Source organism: Apis laboriosa, unplaced genomic scaffold (genome assembly GCF_014066325.1).
Source record: "Apis laboriosa isolate Shangri-la unplaced genomic scaffold, ASM1406632v1 scaffold19_cov150, whole genome shotgun sequence".
NCBI lineage: Eukaryota > Metazoa > Arthropoda > Insecta > Hymenoptera > Apidae > Apis > Apis laboriosa.
The window spans coordinates 2686235-2708879 of record NW_025222278.1 but is presented as its reverse complement, the minus strand read 5'-3'; the positions used below and the strand labels follow the sequence as shown (position 1 = coordinate 2708879).

Genomic DNA, 22645 nt, shown 5'->3' with positions numbered 1-22645 from the left:
GTGTGAAAATTAGAAATAAAATTTCCATAGAAAGAAACTACATTCACTACATTCTTTCATAATATATGTATATATTGAATCTAATTTTAAAAATGTGTTTTAAACATAACAGCAATTTATCACCACTTGTCGATACGAATTAATTATCAAAGAAATAAGCGAAAAATAAACGAGGTTATGAACGATAGACGTTACGTGTCGTTAATCAGATGATTGTCCAGCATAAAAAAAAAGGCTCGTTTAAAATAAATCTGATGCACTTGAGCGGAACGAACCGATCATTCGAAAACAAACCGTTTTAAATACATTCCACTTAGCGGACTATATTTAACAACGAGGCTCGCAATTGGGATCAAGAGTATTTTACGCAAAAACTGATTGCTTTTTGCTTGGAAATTTAGTCTGTTTCCTAAACGATGGTTAAACGATCGCGACTACCATAGAAAAACATTCATTCGGTGTTTATTATTGACAATCTGTTGTTGCAATCGTATTGGTTATCGATATACAACGATACGTGTGCGTATCGTAATTAAGTACAGCTAAAATACAGCTTTCGATATGTTAATGGCTCAATTTACTGTTGAACTGTTGCAATTAATTTACAATATATTATAAATTCGCAGGAAAATAAGCCAGTACATGCGATATCGCTATATTGAAATAGGATTTTAACAAAAAGAAGAAGGAGAAGCTTAGGATTATAAAACAATATATAAAACAATAATTATAAAATACAATTAAAAAATTATATATAATTATAGAATTATAATTATAAAATAATAATTAATATGTACATGGAAAACATTTGGAAAAAATTGTGAGGAGAAATTGTGATGCGAGATTAATAACGAAATAAGGACGAAATGGCCAAAAGTAATTGATCGCGCTTGAAGTTGAATATTTTTCGTTACTCGTGATAAATCGTGGTCGATATCTCGAACTGCTATGTTCGCAATAAATATCCGCCATATTCGTCCGTTCTCATTGTGTAACATCTTAAAGCTGTCGCTAAATTTATGCCCTCCGCCGGGAAGATTGCAACGGGCATTTACCATCCCTTCAAAGATGCTGGATGTTACAGGTTGTGTGCCGAGTGTCGACAAGCTTCTCGTGATAGTTATGGCCCAGGAAAAGAGGAGAATTATCCCCGATAAGTCACACGAATAAATCGAAATTTTTCGCGTAACACGAGACTAAAGAGGATGCTTGAGTACATAGTTTACGCTGGGGATAGATTTACGATGGGATTGTTTAACTTGATACTCGTTGCTTTCATTGTTTTACGACACAGTCTAAAGTTAATACGTTGCTAATGGACTAACTCTTAATCTTCTGTTGAACGAATAAAAGAGTTGGTTTATTTGCTCTTTCTTTTCGTGATCGAAAAAATAATACATCGTGTTTTTTAAGAACTATATGAAAAGTTTCTATACGAATACAAATTTTAATTTGAATAATTTTTCACTTTTTTTTTCCTTTTTGTTTTGTTTTGTTTAGATGAGTTATTTTATTTTCGTCGTTCCGTCTACCTGTACGAGGTGATAATATATTTATGGGACACCTTTGGAGGATTCCAGATCAACGTAAAAGTTGGTATACAAAAAATTATTCATCAAGTTACACAATAAAATATCGATATCTCTATAACATAGTTAGAAATTATATTATATGTACGTATGCGAAACGTGAAAAATAAGTATAGCATACTTTTGAAATTCATACCATAAACTATGTATATAAGTATGCAGAATATGAAGAGAGATAAAGGTAAGGAGGATATTCAAAAGCAAAACTAATATGTGAAATGTTAAGTATGACAGATATAGCTTAACTTTTATGATTGAAAGGAATGCAATTTAAATTATGAATAATTTTGTTTGGAAATTTATAGGAAGCAAAAATTTTTTTCAAATATTATCTTTCAAGGAAAGGTATTGTATAATTATTAATTGAACAACTATCCTTATAATTTTTCCATTATAAATTTTCCATCAACGTATAGGGAAACTTGCTAATAATATATTAATAAATTTTTGATAATTTATATGTCAGTAAAATATTTATTAAAGATATAATAAATCAATACAAGATATAATAAATCAAGATATAATAATCAAAGATATAATAAATCAATACAATTCAAATAATAATTTTTCTTATAATTAACGAATAAAAATCATTTTTGACAACTTAATTGAAAGAGCATTGTCATGGAAAAAGATGATAAAGTGATACCGAAGTAAAAATATTTTATTTTTCCATACCTTTTTATATTCGTTATAGTTTCAACTTTCCATAAATGAATATTTATATATCTTTGTGCCACGTTTGACTTTTATTCCATTAATATTGTAAAACTTTTTCGAATGATTGAAATACACGTTAAAAAGAACAGAAGGTTAGATACATTTGGAATTATTTGAAATATGTTATATAAATTATATTTATTAAAAAAAAAAAAAAAAGAATAATAACCACGATCCTCTTTTTAACCCTTTAATTACAAAATCAATCCTGGAATTCATTATTCTCTTTTTCAAATTCAAATCGTCAGAATATACGGAGCGAATAAAAATTATCTTATTTACAAATAAATCTAATAAGAAGATGGAAATAATCAAATTCTAACACATCACCCATTCCCTCCCAAAAAAAAAAAAACTTAAATCGAATCGAACCTAATTAAACAAAGTCGCCATCGAGCTAAGCCGAGCGAGTAAACTTCAACCATATACTCAGACGAAAGACAAACACAGTCCAGAGTAATAGTCCAGTGTATCAACGCGGGAGAAAGAAAGAGAGACATCGATTGTGGAAGCCAGCCGTCCCTCCTTGCCTCCCTCCTTCCCTCTCTCCCTGCTCATCGCGAGAGTACAAAGTGTTACAAAGTGTGCGACGAAAACGTAGGAATTCCATCCGCGACGAAGATAGTTGGAGTGAAAGAGGAGGAGGGCCGTAACTAAAATTTACTCCACGAAGAGGCGACGCATCGCGAAAGAATGCCGTGGAAACGTGGCCAGAGAGACGGAGAGGATTCGATTCCCCCGTATCGACATACGATACACGAACGTATCGTGGAATAAGGTGGGAATAAGGAAGAGGGGGCAGGGGGGGAGGTGGCGGATGGCTTCCTCCGAGGAAGAGTGAGGGAATAACTGCGAAAATGGAGGGATAAGAGGAGGGAAAAAGACGAGATGAGGTGAATAAAAGAGAAGGAAAGAGGGAATCGTTCTTCCCGTTTCTTTAAATAAGCACCGCGTAATACTCGGGCTAAATATAATCGGAACGGCGTAGCTTGAGAGAAAGAGCGTCCGGCTGGTAGGTGGCAACGCTTCCTACCTACGAGTCTGCGTCAATTTGGCGCGTGTGACGAATAAGGTCGTTGCTTGATTGGAAGATGCACTCGTATTTCCTAAATTTTATCTTGTTACGTGCATTATCGCGACTTGAATTTCTCACTTTCTCACTTTCTCATTTCTGAATGGGAATCGGATCGATGGAGGTGTTTCTAATTCGAGACCTCATTATCATAATTACCCTTATAAGCGTTATTCGAGATCGATTGTGCATACAAGTAAATATAGACTATATTCCAAATATTGTTACTTCATTTCCATTATCTTCCATGAAATATTTTCCGGGAAAATCGTCGTGAAAGGAAAACTTGGAAAACCCTAGCCATATACGTATACGTTCAATCTTTTTATTCCTCTATATAACAACGTGGGGACGAAAAGTGTACAAGTAAAATTATATTTCGTGAAATTTTATTTGAATGAAAGATAGGGAAAGGAAACGTTCGTTGTTTCATATTCTATCTATAAACGATTTCTAATTTTAAAATTCTTTAATGCGATTAAAATCAAACGATCGAACAATCTATTCACGTAGAAGCAAATAGTAATGTAATTTCCAGAGATAAAATAACAGATCGCGGATAAACAGAACAATTTAATTCGATGACGATATCATTTATTACTATTATTCAAAATTCTCTCCTCTCTCCTATATCAAAATCTATATCCAAATATTCGAAAATCAACTTCCTCCCCCTAATCTCCTCGCCCCTCTCGATTCCATATTCAATGATAACACCGAAAACCGCATCCATCGAGGACCCCCCCGCTCCCTTCAACCACATACCGGAAACATCGATCCGGTATCATCGAGATACAATTTCGAGCAATGTATTCGAGCAGTGGATTCTACTGTAACACGTATACGCGGAGGCATAGATTCGCGGCCGTCTGAATATTCCCGCCGAAGTTAAGCCAAAGTTGAATACAGCTGGCTGTGAGGAAGGGGGCCGAGGGGAAGGACGAGTGGAAGAAGAAGCTTTTGGCCGGCAGTCAGTGGGTCAGGGCGGCGAGTCGCATTCCACGAGCCGGCTGAAGGCATCCTCCTCGGAAGAGCAGAGCTTTCGTCTCCGGCTCCCGCGTTCCCGGTGGCGCGTGTGCACTCATTTTTTTTTTTTTTTTATTTCTTCCAAAGAAGAAGTCTTCTCTCGATAAGAAAGATAAGAAAAAAAATAAATAAATAAAGAAAAAAAAGGAAACTTTTCGAAAGAATCCGATAAAAGATCTTCGAGAGATCTTTGAATTTCTTCGCTGAGCGAGAAGAAGAGAGAACCGGAAGTTGCAAACGTTTGGTTTATAAATCGCGTGACGAGTGATTTTTTTGGAAGTGTCTTCTCGTTCGAGAAGAATCTTTCTTTTCTTTTCTTTTCGAGGAACGAGAAGAGGATTAATAATTTTTTTCTTTTTTTNGTGCGGATAGAGTAATCGTGAGATTAGAGGTGATTAAAGCGGAAGTTGTAAACGAAGTTTCGATAGTAGCAGCAGTGGTTTGAAAGTCGTCGCGTGGATCGAGATGGTGTGCGATTGCACTGTCTCCGAGAGTTCCACGGAGGTTGGAGAGGATGCGTCCTTGAAGAGAGCCTTGGAGGAGCTGCTGAAATGTATGCTCAGAGTTTGGTGCAGGGAGGGACAGGCCCTTACGAGGCTTGGCGCCGAGACCCATGGTAAATTATAACGGGTGTTATTATTGGAATTGATCGCTCTTTGGACACGAGATACGATTTATAATTATGAATGCTTTTTAATAACGAAAAAGCGGATACAAATGCCACGTGTGTATGTGTATATTATTATTTAATTCGTTACGGTTGGTGAATATTTATGCATTTATGAGAAATGTATTTATATTTTATACTTTTGTACAGAATTATTTTATCTCTTATTTAACGTGATATAACGTGTGTATGTTCCGTTTATTTATTCAATGAAAAATACGAAAGAAATACCATATGTCGCTGTACGAGTATTTTTAATTAAACGAGAAGAAACATTTACACTGCGATAAGTTTCAAATAACCTATGAATTTGTATTTTCATTTTTTGATGAAACGAAAAGTAAAAAGTAGATGGAAGGTACATATGAAAAAGAAGAAAAGACAGAATCTTTCTATTTCGATCTTTATACAAATTTGTAAAAATTTGTAGAAACCACCATTTAATATTGTTCAAACTATATTTTCGATATTTGTAACGTACGCAAAAATTCGATGAAAAAAAACTTGAACAAAAAATTCTTCTTCAAAAATTTTTATTTTTAGAATTTTTTATTAAAAGAATTTCATTCTTTTGCAAATTACAATTGATATATATATATTTTAAATAATATATTTTTTAAAATTTCTTCATTGAAACTCGATTTTAAATTGGAAAATTGTATAAAAATATTGAAAAGTCAATCAAATTTTTTCAGATTGAAATTTTTTTAAAACAAACGAAAAATTTTCAACATCGGGCGTTCTACGCCGAAAATTTGTGATTCTACCGAATTTCAAAATGGCGGTACGACGAATCGTCCATCGCGGATTACAAATATCATTAATTTTTTTATTGGCGATCGATCGATCAATTGAATCGTGATAAATAAATATGATTCGTACTTTCGCGAATCGAGAAAACAGGATGGGAAATGAAAAAGCGGGGAAATTCCCTAAGTGAATAATTAAATTGGTATCCCGAATGTTTGCCGGTACGGAAGGAAGTCCCCAGTGGCGTCAAACTTTGTGTTATGAAACGTATCCCAAAGCGGTTCGCTTCTCTACTCTTTGGCTGCGTACAAAACTTGCTACGTGTAATGATACCAGAAAATTTTCTCGGTTTCGAAACTCCCACGGTGAACCTGTTTCCGCAAAGACTTACACGGGAAACCATAAATTTCCCGTAAAGTGATCTTCTCTCGTTCGAAACTATTTTTACAAGTTCTGTTACAAGATCAATTTTTCTGCTAAAATAGAAGGATTTAAAAGAAAAAAAATAGTTATTTCACAAAACTTAATAATACTTAAGAATGTTAACAAAAATATTCGTTAGTTAAATTTAATAATCGATTTAATGGTCAATTAGTATATTTGAATTTTTATAATTTTTTATATATTATAAAAAAAGATTAGGAATATAAAGAAGCATTAAAAACGAAAGAAAGTATATAAAAAAAAAAATCTTATACCCGTTTAAATTATTTTAATATTATAATATTAAATTAAAATAAAAATTGTAATTTAAAATATAAAGTCTCGTTACAAATTACATTGCATTCTTCGATCGTTATTAAAATTTCTCGTTTTAATATCATCGTTTCGATGAAATGCGCTTAGCGTCATAGCGCAACTCGTGTAGCCCAGTGACATATAGGATTTTTCGATAGCACGTGTAATGAAAACGTGAACCGCGCACAATGATTATGCAATAACCATTAATCGCCATTTTGCTGGTTATTAATACGTAAATACGATTATTCCGCATTAATTTAATTATCAAATGAAGATTTTTTTTTTTTCTTCGAAAATTCCTTTCACTTAGTCAAAATTCAACATTTTTAGAGAATTTAAAAATTTAATAAGAAATGTATACAATTACAACATATTGATAATATTCCTCAATTCGATAATTAAATTTTCCAAGGGAAATACGCTTTGAACGATGCGCGAAACGAAATTTTATTCTAAAAATTCCATCCACGATGATTAATTAAAGATCGTCGAATCTTTTGTCGAACGAAGTCACGGTCGCCATTCGATAATTATTTTCTGCGTGACCGTGAGACGAACAGGACGAAAATATCCAATTTGAATACACGAGATACGATTTTCGTCTTCTGTAACCGATTTATCGAAACCACCACGACGTCGAACAAGCCGTACATTAGAGCGCTTGTTTCATCCAAATTTGTCCGTGGTGTGTGCGTTAATTTAATGACAATAAAATTAGATTTCCACACGAACGATGGTGTTTCAGCTTATACATATATACCTGTAATTAGTTTAGCGTGTTCAATCTTTCGGGATATGATCCTTGTAATTAAATATTGATCCATCCATTGATACCGTTTTCTTCTTTTATTTATCTGAATTTCATATTCTCTCATCCCCCCTTTCGATGTAAATATTCCACGATTCAATCTTTCCCATTTATTCATCTCATTTTTTGTCTTTACTTGTTGAGGTAAAATTTATTTTTACTAATTATGAGGTGAAATATCATTGAAACACATACTTTAATATTAATTATCTAATTTTTTAATCGATTAACAATTTTTAAATTGTATTTTAGCGTTTCAATTTATTTATTTTTTCTTTTTTTTTTTACGATAAAACTCATAGAACACAAACTTACTAAACACATGTATTTTTTTTTGCATTGAAAAAGTGTTCGTTGAAAATATATTTTAATGAAATCTAAAAAGATTAAAGGAAAATTGAAAAATATGCTAAATACGCGAGGAGAACGATAAGGAATAATCTACAAGGAAACGACGTATCGTAGATTTTATTTTTCAGTTTTGTCAGTTTTGTGTAAAGTGTAACAATTACTGGGTTCCGGAACAATGCCAATTCCGATATTCAGAAATTTATAGAGAAACGTGATCGTCGCCGGGACGATAAAATCGGAAGTGTGCCAAGTCGATGCCACCGCATGGTTTGGTTGTCATTAATCGAACAATACGTGCCACTGCCAATCGTGCCTTCATAGCGATCAGGGTCACGAAGTTGAAACGACGTGTTTATAAGAAAAATCTTACAAGTTTTCGATTCTTTTTTTTTTATATATATATCCTCTTTTACGCGATATTTTTATGATTTTCAAAGAAATTACGATATACTTCGAGACACGTAAAATTTATTATTAACCTTCTCTTCTTATTCTATTTTCCTTAATTTCGTAACATAATGCGCAAATGTTATTGACGCAAAAACGTTTCGAAACATTTTGAAAATTTTCACCCCGCAACAACAACAACAACAACAAATTGAAAATAGTTTAATACCTTGAAGTCGAATGATTAAACATAGAAACGTAATTAAAATACTTCGCGCGATACAGTTTGAATATTTCTATCCTACATTGTTGTTTCTTGTTATTATATACTGTCGTTACAGGGAATAATTTCTGAAAATATTGGCCGCCGCGTAAAACGTACAAATTTAATCGAACAATAGTTAAGAGAGGCTTTCACTCTTCTTGACGAGCGAAATTAAAATTCACATTGGTTAAATAGTCGCCTCAAATTTTCTTAATATCATTCTTTCGACAAATACAATAACAAATTTATATACCAACATGGATTACTCCAGCTTCAAAATCACACCACAAAAAAGAAATTAATTTCGCGTTGATAAGACCTTTCTCTCCCTTCCTCCTCTCTCTCTCTCTTTCCATTGAATTTCTTCAACAAGCGAACCAGTAAACCTTTGCCAGGATTGCATCAATTCCCAATCCGTTGCCATTTCGACCACAATACGAATTTTTTCTAAATGAAAAAAGAAACGAATTCGTATTACTTTACACGAGATATTTACCCTTCTCGTAACAACGAGAGATCTTCCCCTCCTCTCCCTCCTATTATAAAATCCGTAACAACACTCTCTTCCCAAAGAGAGAGAGAGAGAGAGAGAGAGAGCGCCACCAGCAACCTTGGAACGGTGATTGCACATCGCGAGAATTTCCTCTATCGGGAGGAAGACAACAAAGTAATTTTTTTTTTTTTTTTCTATTTTTTTTTTTTTTCTCGCTATTTCTGACACCACGAAAGGGGTTGACGAATGATGCGTGCCTTGTTCTTTATAAGCAGAAATAAAACGAGCGCCTTTGCGTGCCTTTCTTGTCGGTGGAGAGGGGGAGGAGGGGAGGGGGAAGAGGGCAAGGATGATGAGACAAAAGGCTGAGAAACGTATTTCAACACACCCGATTACGTTTGAAACTCGGTGACGCAAGGACTCGATTATTTTTATGGCGTGATGCCTCTCTCTCTCTCTCTCTCTCTCTCTCTCCTGGATCAACCTCTCAAGTCGGCCTGTTCTTATTTTCAATCCCCGTTCAGAGAGAAAAGGATGGAAAATTTTCTTTGGATCTTGGATTGGATCACGTTAGATTTTCAGAAGATTGAAATTTTGTTTTTCTTACAAGTTTAAGGTATTCAAATATTGGAATTAGGTTAGAGATTTAAAATATATTGGCATAAAATGGACGTCTTGAAACGTATTTTCGTTGTGTGTACATCGAAGAAAAATGTTTATTGACGAATGAAAAATTGACACCCGTTGATTCCAAAAATGAAGAAAAGTTTTGGTTTAAGGAATTGTTGAACTTTTCGTGTGCGAAAAGATATTGTACGCGAAAGATATTGTACGATATTGAAATGGCGAATGAATGACATGTTAATTAAAAGGAGTGCCGAGTGCGAGTCGAATTCTCGTTCCAGTTTAATTGATTGTGTTTGTAAGTGTTATAAGCAATTTACGTACATTCACGGCACATTTGATGAAGATATTGTTAAACGTTGCCGCACTAGATACTCGATAATCGATTTTGTATAAATCGACCTCTCTCGCTGTTTAAGGGCAAGTTTAATTGGTGGGAGATTCAAACGTGTTTTATTTAAGATTGACTACCGTAACGAAATAATATCAATATTAGAAAATACGAAGCTTTTAATATTCCAATTGATTTTCCATTCGCTAGAATTTAATGAAGATGTACATCTTAAAAAAGTTAAAAAAGTAATTTCAATTTTTAAAATAATCTTATTACTTTTCGTCACAATATGATTTCAATATCCATTTATAATGAATTTCTTACTTACATTTGCTTTATTTAATTGCGAGAACGAGGCTGAAGAAATTGAAGGCAAGAAGATGAAAGAAATTATGATAATGTAAAGAATATTAGTGAAATTATTCAAAGTTTATTAGGTACTCTATTTTATAATAAGACATAAGCAGATCTCTTTTCTACCATCTTAGAAAATGGAGGAATCATTTGTTACAGGATGGACCCAGTTAATTTTAAAAATACATTTTTCTTATTACACTATACTCTGTTAAGAAAATAGTTTATAACAAAATTATATATCTCTCGTCTTATCTGACACAAAATATTTTGAAAAATTAATATGAAAATAGAATTAATCATTGTATCAAGTTATCAAATTTATCTTCCTATAATTGGATTATAATTCGATATGTCACCACATTGAAGATTCAATCAACGAATTCTAGAGTTCGTTCCATTTGTTTTTATTTATGTAAGATCTATGTGGATCTACCTCTCACATAAAAATGAAAGTTATTACATAGTAGTAGGCGAAACAATCGTCTCTTTGGGCATAGACATACCACGCCATCGTCGAGAACGCGGTGACGCAAGTAATTATTTTTGTAGTACGTTGCACTCGTAGGCGACGAATCTGTCTTATTTTAATTTTGTCCACCGTTCGATCTCAATTCGGATCTCGATTACGAGAATACCTAACAAGTAGTTAGATAGCATGTAAACAGAAACGCCTACGACACATTGCAGCACGCTTATTATTGTTTAAACGTATAAATAGAAATTGAAATTTCATTTGAATTCTAGAACATGAAAACGTGAACACGTAAATTTATAGGTTATATCGTTATTTTGTTTTTATACGTACAAATTCATATGTATCGTTCAAAAAAGAAATATTTTTCTATTTTTTAAAAGATACATAGATATGATCTAGGCGTCGATTATTATGCAAATCTTATACGTTTTAACCAGCAGCTTCGAAGTATTCTTTCAACATAATGATTGTAAATATGCATATGTATAATGCATATTGCTCGTTTTTTTTTTAAGAAATCGTTTAAAAACTTGTCCTAAAGAATTCTAGATTATTCAATTATTATTTAACCATTATAAAAAATTCTTTTATGTAATTTAGTTAATATTTTAAAAATTCCAACAATTGATAAAATTCGTAAATAATATTTTTTTACATTTCTTTATTGTATTTGTATTAATTTTTGGTTAATAGTTTTCGCAATTAATACAAAATATGATCAAAAAAAATATAAAAAATATATAATCAATTTTCAGGCACAATTGGGTGGTTTCCTTCTTCTAAAAATAGATTTCATCATCTTCATTTATAAACTAAGCTTAACAGTTTCTACGTTCCTAGACTCTATAAACTAAACTTCACGAATTCATAGATGATACATCTAGCAAACTGACTTCTGATCCAAATCCAAACTTTGTTTCTCATTTACATAAGGAATAAAAAAAGAAAGAAAATTTATTTTCTTGAAAGTGCAACACATCCGGTATTATTTCTCTCCGTATCACGGTGACAGATGAAATGTCTTCTGAATATTGATTTTTATTCCAAATTTTTACGTGTATCTCGATATTCAATATTTACCGAATGTTGTTTGTATACTTGCATGAGAGAAAAGAGAGAAGAAATTTGTTTTTAAAAATGTAACATATCTTATCTTTAGTATCGTTAATATTTCTGTAGAGATGAGATGACACGCAAAATGACTTTTTCCCGAACTCTTTGAACGAAATATCTTGCTTTCGATATTTATAACATGGATTTTCTTTCGCGTAAAAGGAAAAGAAACGATGTTTGAAATTTGCTCTTGACAGGGAGTATAGAGAGTAATATAGATGTAGATCGTGTTTAATATCGTTAGTATTTACGTTATTTGCAGAGATGAGATATCTTTCAAATTGAATTTTATTTTTAAACAAATTTTAACATCGCAACGAAGTGGACGAATGTGGTTTTCAACGATGATTACGAGGGTGAATATATTGTGAAAATCAATTAAATTTTACTGTGATTACTGACTGTGAAATTAGATAGTTATAAGTGATAAATGAATTTCTAGTTTCACGTTTTTGTTTAACAATGCAATTTTTATTTATTTTTTCGACAATATTAATAATCTAACTTGCATTATTTTCATTAATTTGACTTATTCATAAAATTACTAAATTATTAAATTTTTATAATTATTATACTCATTTATAATCGGTATTTAGCTATTAAAAATGCAATAATTAAAATTCCCGCTAAACTGAAGTTATATCATAATTAAATATAATAAACCAGAATGAAATTATATACAGTAATATTTTCCACAATATCATATTGAAATTTTAGCTTCGTTTTGATTATTTTTACTCGTTATCTTTTTCCTTAACATTTCAAAAATTTAAATACTTCTCCCTTTGTAAATGTTAAGGTTAAAAAAAAAAAAGGCGCAAAAAAAATAGAACTGAAAATGCATTTATTTATATAGCTACGACGACGTAGGACCGTCCTGCTTTCATTTTATTTTTACCCAGTATTCCTTTCTATTTGTGCGCTTGCTTTGGGAAGCGCATAGTACTCTCTCTCTTCAAATTTGCACGACAAACGTCGGGAGTTACCAAGATTTCTCTGTTTCTGAAACGAAAACGATTGAAACGTTTCCGATTCCATGCTCATTCATTGTTTTCTGTTTTTTTTTTCTTTTTTTTCTTTTTTTTTTTTTTCCCAAAATATCGAGACGTTTTCAAATACTCGCTGCTTCTCTTATTTTGCATAAATGCAAATTACGCGAATGTTATTATTATTATAATACTGTGGGAGATGTTTTTATCGTGAAAGATATATTTTGATATCAATTCGTGTATGTGAATGTGGGAATATTTTAAATTTTCGCAAGAAATGACTTTATTTTATTAACGTTGTGATATTTGTAAAAAAAAAAATAAAAAAATAAAAAAATCGTAATGTTTACAGTTTGGGTTAACGTTGTTTTCATTCGTGAATAAATGATTCTTAAATTCGATTTATTCCATACAACTTTCACGAACAAAAATCGATAACGATCAGAGAAACGAAGAGAGAGAGAGAGAGAGAGAGAGAGAGAGAGAGAGAGAGAGAGATTCAAATATTAATTTAATACGACTAATTTACAATTTCATATATATTGATGAGATTTTTTAATCATATTGTATCGAGTATCTAGAGAAATGAAACGTAGGATCGATAGAAATGGAAGAGCGATGGAATAAATTCATAATTCATCGGAAATTATAACTTTAAATAGAAATAAAGTTGAACTGAGATAATAATGTTGGATAAGTAATCGGGAAGTGGAGATAATCGATAAAGATTGATTCTCTCAATCAATTTTAAGATATTTTATTATCGATAATTTTAGAAAACAGTTATTGTTTTCGTTCAATATTTTCGTGGAATAAATAATAACATTGTCCGGGATATTTTTTGTTTGTTGCGAATAAATTTTATTTATTTAATTTAAATAAATAATTCGATAAACGAAATTATGGGGTGTTGTTTCAGCTTTCATTAAAGCACAGTATAGATTGTTAACGTTGTTTGTAATGGAAAAACTTTAAAACTCGTGAAATTGGTATAGTACGAAGTATTCACAAATAAGAGTTCCACTATCCATTCTATTCCGTTCATGATTTTTTACAGAAAATTTGATTGCTTAAAAAGATTAATTAAATATTTAGACAATTTTTTTAAAAGTTTCCATTTGACGCATTACCATGAAATTTCTTTGCAAGATATATCTAAAGAAATTTTATCGTTAGACCGGTTCGTATAGCTTTCCTATACTTTCCTAACTCTTAATTGATACATTATAAAGTTTAATAAAAGTACGAAAGTCTTCGTTTAGCCGCCTTAAGTGCACCTTCCTTAGTCTTTAAAAACAATTACCAAGCATTAATCTAGGATTATATCGAGTAAGGAACGCGGGAAAGCATTTAAAGCGTTCTCTTTAGAATCGAGAAAATAGCTATTAATATTAACGAAAATATATAATAATTAATAATTAATAAATAGATGATTATTGAATCTGATTAATTTAAATAATATTGAATTTCATACAATTTTTAATTGTTCATTGCATTTACATTAGTAAAAAGTATTGCAAAAGTCAAAAATCACGTATCGAAACGGCCGCCGAGTGATATCTTAATTATATAACTAGAATGAAATCCCTAGAATTTCACCGTAATCTATCGAACCACTTGATTCACACGAGTAATGTACAAAGGAATGAAATTCCATTTGATGAATACGCAACAATATGGAATAGAAAATGAAGCTCGGACAGCTGTGGAAATATGGTTTGAGAAATTGGAGCAACCCTTAATCCTGGCCAAAAACTCTTCGTATAAATTTTCCACTCCCAGGAGAATGATTTATTTCACGACTGCACTGTTCTCCAAAAAATATCCCCACGAAATTGCAGTCGAAAGTTCAAACCAAGTAAATCGCCACGGTTATCTCACGCGGATCACGAGTAAAAAATAACCGCCTTGGAAGGATTCGAAAACGAGGCCAAAGAGATGTAAGGGTAATGACAATGCTTTTTCTTTTTTCTTTCCACGCCCGATTGCTGGTTTGTTCGTGACACGCCTTTTAACGATGGTTAAAAGGAACAAAAAGTCTTTTGTAATCTTTTGTAATCTCCGCTTATGGTCATCGACGCCCGGATATATAGAGCTCGATAGAAATCGTAATTAAAAAAAAACTAGGAAGGGAGGAAATTCTGATTAGCGATTGTATACTTCGTTTCTTGGTATATTTATATTTTCATGTGGTTTGAGAATTATATAGAGGAGGATAGTGAGATTTTATTTGGAATTGTGGATAGATCGTGGGACATTGAATGGTTTAATTCAAAACAAATACAAAAATGTTGAGACTTATTTATCGAGTTATAAGCGATTGAAGTTTGCATTAGATGAAGCGAGATGGAAACAACATGGAGCGCCGCGGTGCGGCGTGGCAGCGTAACAAAAGTAAAGCTGTCTCACTCTATCTTCATTTTATCTTCATTTAACGCAAGTTTTAATTGTTTATAAATTAATAAATAAAATTTCACTTTATGATATTATAGATTTTCATTTGAAAATATTAATTTTTCTTTAATTTTCTTTAACTTTATCAAATAAAAAAAAAGAAGGACTTTCAATTAGATAAATTATTAAGTTTGAGAAATGTTAAAAATATAAATTATAAGTAATAGTAATAAATGTTAATAAGAAAAAGGATATTTTCTATCTCAAGAATAATTCTAAAAAAAAATTTATTCCACTCTAAATAATTGTATCATTTAATTAGAAAAAGAAGAAAAATCATATTCTACTAAGAAATAAATTCTCGTTTATTTATTTTTCAACTAACTGTTTGATTTTCATTAAACTTAATTTCGAGAAATCAGTAATAATAAAAATCAATAACAATAGGCATTATACTCTTCGTTATTGCAAAGGACAATCAGCTTCGTCATTTTGACAAGAGAAACGACTTCCATAATTTATTCAGAACCATCTGCTCTGCTCACAAATTTCCATTCGTAATCGATCATGTGCAATCAATATTGCGTGTTTCAATGCTTGATAAATAAGATGGATGACACACCAGAAATCTACCACAATGTCTGATAAGTGTCATATAAATCTATTAAATCTACACATGTTACTTACTATGTTATAAAGTTAATATTTAAATTATTTATTTTTTATAATTATCATTAATTATTATTGATCTTGTTGTGTTTATAAGATAAAACGTTTTCAAATTAAATTGATATAGCAAACAATCCGTTGAATTAGAATCATTTTCATATGTTATCAATATATCTTCAATCAACAATTTTCTATACTCCACTTGTACATAATTCAAAGTTTCACAGAAGCAAATGAAATTCGAATATTGCTTTATCTCTCATGCCGTTTACAATAGATCATATACATAGATTTCTCTGAATCGTGTGTATAATATTCCTACATCAACCATCTCGAAAAATATTTTAATATTTCCTAACGAATAATTTACTTATTATCACTCCAAAGTTTTTACAAGAAAATTACAAGAAAATATAAACGTTTAGATATCATACAAAATATAAATTTGAATCGTTATTTAACCAAGAATCTAACTAATCTTCTCATTTTTCTTTTCAAAGCGATAAATAAAAATAAAAGCGTCGAGGCAAATAATTGACTGTGATGACTTTACAGAGAGCGACAAGAGGGTGGTGGTGAGACGAGAGGCTGGTGGAGAGTTTGGTTTCCGGATCCACGGCTCGAAACCGGTGGTCGTTTCCGCGATCGAGCCCGACACGCCTGCCGAGAGCTCGGGCCTCGAAGTCGGCGACATTATAATGTCGGTGAACGGAAAAAGCGTGATGGACGCGACTCATTCGGAAGTGGTGAGGCTCGCGCACTCTGGAACCGACGTCCTTGAACTCGAAGTGGCGAGGACGTGCAACGTGCTCGCGCCGCGGGTGTCCAGGCCCGGCACCAAGGAAGGAAACGACGAGGCGCCGCTTTGTTCCGGATACCTGTGGAGAAAATCCGCCACCTCCTCGAACACGGACAAGTGGGTGAGGAGATGGTTCGCCTTGCGACGTGACAACTGCCTCTACTATTACAAGACTGACGCGGTTGGTACCAGATATTAGTTTCTTCGAATGTTTTCTTCTTCTTCTTCTTCTTCTTCTTCTTCTTCTTCTTCTTCCTCTTCTACCCCTTCTTCCCCTTCTTCCTCTTCTTCCTTTTCTTCCTCTTCTACCCCTTCTTCCCCTTCTTCCTCTTCTTTCTCTTCTTCCTCTTCTTCCTCTTCTTCCTCTTCTTCCTCTTCTTCCTCTTGGTCATTGATTGCACGTAAGTGGCGATACGAATAATTTATTATATATTTATTATGGATTGTTAATAAGANTCTTCTTCTTCTTCTTCTTCTTCTTCTTTTCTCTTCTTCGAAGTGATAAACAGTAAATGGATTATGAAATATTTATTCGTAATTTAGAAGAAGACTTTTAATATTTTCTCGATGTTTAAACGATTTAAACGTTTCACCATTGAAAATTTCAATCTACTTCCGGCCAATTTAATAGGTGAGATATAATTACACTTGCCGATAATGTAACGAGGTCGCCAACTACAGCAAACTACAAAAGCTCGTACAACTTTCGTGATGATCCTCCCTTGTACTCGCCATTAGGGCTTCGACTAACTATCCTTTTCATGCGAGTGGTACATCCTGTGACCTAGCTTCTATTATCCCCTCGTCTAACAAGAGAGAGAGAGAGAGAGAGAGACGTAACATTGACTTTTTGATGAATTTTTTCATAATGGTTGAAAAATTGAAACCAACAATACCCTGTTTTACCAGCAAATGGTTAATTTAACTCGTTAATATTAAAATTGTCATCTCCATCTATCTGAAAGGCAAACATTTAAAAACATTTGTATAAAGTTCGGTTAGAGGTAATTTATGTTTCTCTACGAAATTTATTTTATTCCAGTTCCCACATATATATATATATATATATATTTACAAATTTTCAAAGGATTTTTCGAAGGAAATAAATGTCACCACGTACACATTTTCGAGTTATTTTCTCGCGTGAAGGTTATTTTCTCGTTCCCTTTGGACTGGTACATCCACTTTATCTTCAACATGGCAGAATAATTGCAAAAGTTAGGAAAAGAAAAGTCGTTCACGCCTCGAAAACTCATTTAACACGCGCGGTATTCCTTCGAGTGAATCGCAAGAATTGGCTGTTTATCAGGAGGAATGTTTGTCCTGAGAAATGATTCACCGGGCGACGATTCGTTGTTTTTCGCAGGATTCACAGCCAGTAGGGGCGGTGATGCTGATAAAGTACGATGTGGAGCAAACACCAGAGCTAAGGTTGCACAGTTTCGCGATCAAGAAACATGGCGCGCCGACGCTTCGACTCGCGGCGGATACGGAAGAGGCAGCAGCTCGATGGACGACGGTCATCAAGGAGGCCATTGAGAGAAACGACCAAGTAAATGTCGCGTGTAAACTTAATGAGTTATTCCGTTACGTGTGTTTACATAAGAGAAACCTGTTTAAAGAGGAAGCAACTGACGTTACTTCCCGTGTTATGCACAAACATAAGTTTGACAAAAAGTTTCTGCTATTTAAAAAATTTATATGTAAAAAAATTGTCAGTCAAATCTTCGTAATCAAATCTCAGGGAATATTTGACAAATTAAAATGATATGAATTTTGCAAATTGAATAATTAACAGAGGTATATACACTTTTTACGACCGCCTATAAATATATTTTTCGAAATATTCTTACTCGAGATGAAAGGAATTTTTAAGGAATTTTAATGAAACGATAATAAAATCCGAGGCTTTGTAAGTTTAAGAAAACGAGATTCGTTTTAAAACTCTCCAAGTTTGGCTATCTGTTGGAACTTATTTGAATTTGGCTAGATTAGATGTCTGGAATTGTTACGAAGAATCGTGTAGTTCAATTAAAATAGTTACGAAAATTCATAATAACACGAATATTCAAGAATATTAATAAAAATATTAATAAAAATACTTTAATCACTTTTGTGAGTCGAATCTTAGTTAAAGTTCACTCTTATTATAAGTTTATACTTTTAACATCGATGTCTCCCTCTCATAACCTCTTTCTAACTATTAAAATTGTTTCTTTATAGAACAAAAGACAAGACAAAAGACACTTGCAAATTTTTCTTTTCGCTCTAATAAAAATATTATTTAACACAACATTCGAAAGTAAGATTCGTTATATATTTCCACCTCTCCCTTTGAGATTCCACCACTATTATTTGATTCTTATTGCTTCTGATCACACATTTTACAGGTCGACACCTGGCTGGAAGCGTCGTTAAGAATGCGTGAGATGGCGGCGTGCGCCATTCACAGACCAGATTGCTTTGGGTATCTGAGCAAGCAGCAGGAACACGCAAGGAAAACATCCTCGCCAACCGGTTGGTCGAGGCGGTATTGCGTGCTGAAAGACGCCGCGTTGTATTTCTACGACGACGCGAATGCCGAGAAGGCGTTCGGTGTCGCCTGCCTTCACGGCTTCAGAGTGCACAGCAGCGCACCCACTTCTGGTGGCAGGAAGCACGCGTTCGAATTGCAGCCACCAGACCCCACGCAGAGGAGTTACATCTTCGCCACGGAATCAGAGATGGACAAGAAACGGTAACCTGTTTTGTAACCTGCTCGATCGTCATTTTATTATTATTTTTTTATTTATTGTTATCGTATCATACTTTTTACGTAATATGTTTTATATTACAATTTAATTATATATATATATATATATATATGTTTGTTTCATTATTGTATATATGTTTTATATTACACTTTAATTACCTTTTCATATCTTTTTGTTAAGTTATTTTAGATAGATGATTATCTTATATTGTTTATATTATTATTATTTTTATTATATTATTATATTATTTTTTATTATATTATTTTTATTATATTTATATTTTATTTATTAATAAATAATTTTATTGTCACGCTTAGGAATTTGAAACGAAATTTAGGACGGTTAAGTGAATTGTGTTTGAATTTCAGGTGGCTCGCAGCACTCGAATATTCGATCGATCGATGGATAAAGATTGGTTGACAAAGGCCGACCTACCGTACGAAGAAGCAAAGAAGTCGAAGCAGCGAAGATCCTTTGAGATGTCCTTCGCCTCTTTCTGTTTCCGGTTCCTAACGAACATTGACGAAAATCACAAATTCATCGATCACCGTCGCCGTTATCACCTCGATCGTCGTTCGCAAATTCATCGCGTGGATCGTGTCGCAAATACTCTTCAAATTCGCGATTCGTCAGAAATCATGATAAGCGATTTCATTATCTATTATCAAATATTGTTTACCTTCGTAAAGAATTTTGAATTTTTCTTCTCATTCGATTAATTTAATCGATATCGATGATGACGTAATCTTTTAAATATTTCATATTTTTCTCTCTTTTCCTATGAAGAAATGTTATTTTCTAATTGCAAACTTTCTTAAATTTAGTCAATGTTGTTATAATGTTGTTCAATTATATATATATATCAAACAACATTGGATTAAAGAAATTTCAATTAATAATTAACTTTTAAGCGCCTCTTTCACAATTTCAATTTTATACAAATTTTGTGTAAATTTGATCCTTTATTGTATAAATTTCGATAATTCTGCTGTTTGCAATTTTTAAAAATTTCGTCACGTTCTTCTATAGCTGTTTATATTTATACGAATTTTTCGTCGATCTCGTTGTTGCCGGTGATTCCGATGCTCGATTCGTAAAACTTCGTCAATCTCTTAGTGTCACGGATCATTTTTTATAATAATTACTGATTGTCAATGGCGTTGCATTTATCAAAAATTCAATATTCTTAACGCAATTGATACTTGAAACAATGTTTCTCAAACATGTGTATTATATTTAAAACATTCGATAATATGCTGTTGATTTCTGATATATTTTGTATATCGTTCAAAGTAAGAAAAAAAAAACATTGCTTATCTAAATAATTTTAATCGTAAAATAATTCAAAAGTAATTGATTTCGTTAAATATTTTTTTATCTTTGAAAAAAGCATTTTTTTAATTATTTCAATAAATACATTTATAAAGTCACATTACGTGCACGATATTTCACTTATATATCGTGTAATTTTAAGAAATTTGCATAATAATATGTAGGCTATAAGATAAAATTAAATTTAATTTATTTAGACATTTTATATTCAATTTTTTAACCAATTCACTTTCACTGTCATTAAGACATTTAATACGATCTAGTGTTCATGTAATATCGATTAACCTATCATTAATATCGTCAACGATCACTGAACGAAAAAAAATCAGCTTCGAGATCTCTTTCATTTCCCTATCCAAATATACACGCACAATTTTTACCGTTTGTAATAATCGTTACTTTTTCGATAATGATGCTCACAAAACGCATAAAGACTTGAAAACATCGTAAGAAAGTAAGGAAACAGTAGCTACTACATCGTTTAAAATGACAGGAAAGTTGAGAAACACTGTTTCAAGCTAGTCCCAGTATCGAGTCAGACAAATCTTAATACAATAGAACTTCATTTATCCGAATTTTATTCATTGGAATTGCTATTTAGAAAAATTTTATTTCATCGTATATTAATAGTAATAGTTATCAATTTTGTGAGATTAGTCGTTATCATTGAAAGGATTAATAATCGAATTTTACTGAGTTTTTATTATATTAATATAGAGATGATCTATGCTTTTTATTAGGTTGTAGAAGATTTTATAACATCGTACGAACATTATTACGTCGCTAGATGTCTCGTCAATCGATGCAAAGATGGCTAATTCCTTAATCTTTGAAGATATTCCGATAAAAGAAGTTCTATCGTATTTATAATCTTCGTGATTCGTGTCTCGTGCTCGTGACTTAGTAAATTTTTGTATTGTTAATCAGCTTTTGGATTCTGTTTTTATATATACAAACGTTGCATACTTTATCGACACACAGGAATTGAAATCACACTCGACAAGCGTGGAACATGAAAATAAGAAGAAGAAAAAAGAAGCAAGGGGATGATGAGAATTGTTTATTCACCAACTGTGTCTTGTATTAAAATGATTACGATTACCGACTTTTTCTCTTACAGAATTAGGATTCGATTTAGATTTTAAGAGAATTTTAACTGTCGTCCACCGAATTTTCATTGGAAAATTTTTCTCATAGCAGAATCGAGGATACATTAGATCGATGCAAATGAAATGGCTGAATTTGAACGTCTGTAATTTTATAGAGAATAAATTTTTTTTTTAATGAATAAAGATATAATTCAACAGATATAATACATTTTGAAAAACGTTAATAAAAAAGAATTCGTAATAAGAAAATTTTGTTTGAGCTTTAAATTTTCATAACTCAAGACTTTCGTATCATAAATATTATAAATATTAATTGAAACGTTTAGCTGAATTCAAATTTTGAATGATTTTACTTTTATAATATTGGCCATTTCATGTGCAACAATTTAATACATTTTCCAAAAGCATTGTTCGTACTTTATTGTACACTCTGGTATAGTCAATAGACAAATATTTGAAAATTATTGTAAATTATTAATTAAAAGTTACATATTACCGCGACACACAATAACAAACAGGATTTCCTTTGTTATTCGAATTGTATTTGTTTTAAAAATTTAAACAAACATATTGTGTCTCTAAAATTGAATGAAAGATTCATAAGAATCGTGAATAATTAACAGTTTAAATTAAAATCGGATAAAAATAATGCAGTTATTTTAAATGAAATTTTTATTCGAAAAATGATCCTTTCCTTATGTAAATAGTTGAAGATTTATTCGAATAATCATTAAAATAAAAAGAAATAAGAGAAGAAAATTCAAGAAGAGAAAATTTAAATATAAATTTTACAAACTTACAAAAGAAAAAAAAAAACTTACAAAAGAA

At 31.9% G+C, this 22645-nt stretch overlaps 1 protein-coding gene across 6 annotated transcripts in view; it reads left to right on the top strand.

Annotated features, from left to right (window-relative positions):
• Positions 1-22083, top strand: part of LOC122712173 — a 79695-nt gene extending 57612 nt beyond the window's left edge. For 5 of the 6 annotated variants that reach the window (XM_043931592.1, XM_043931596.1, XM_043931595.1 and 2 more), the window contains 4 exons: positions 16380-16804; positions 17990-18175; positions 19014-19360; positions 19745-22083. In XM_043931592.1, the coding sequence (XP_043787527.1) occupies positions 16380-16804; positions 17990-18175; positions 19014-19360; positions 19745-19796 (1010 nt within the window). In that variant the 3' untranslated portion in view covers positions 19797-22083. Of the gene's footprint in view, positions 1-1500; positions 1593-16379; positions 16805-17989; positions 18176-19013; positions 19361-19744 lie in introns of those variants that run through there. The other variant, XM_043931597.1, reaches the window with a different exon arrangement.
• The last annotated feature ends 562 nt before the right edge of the window (positions 22084-22645 follow it).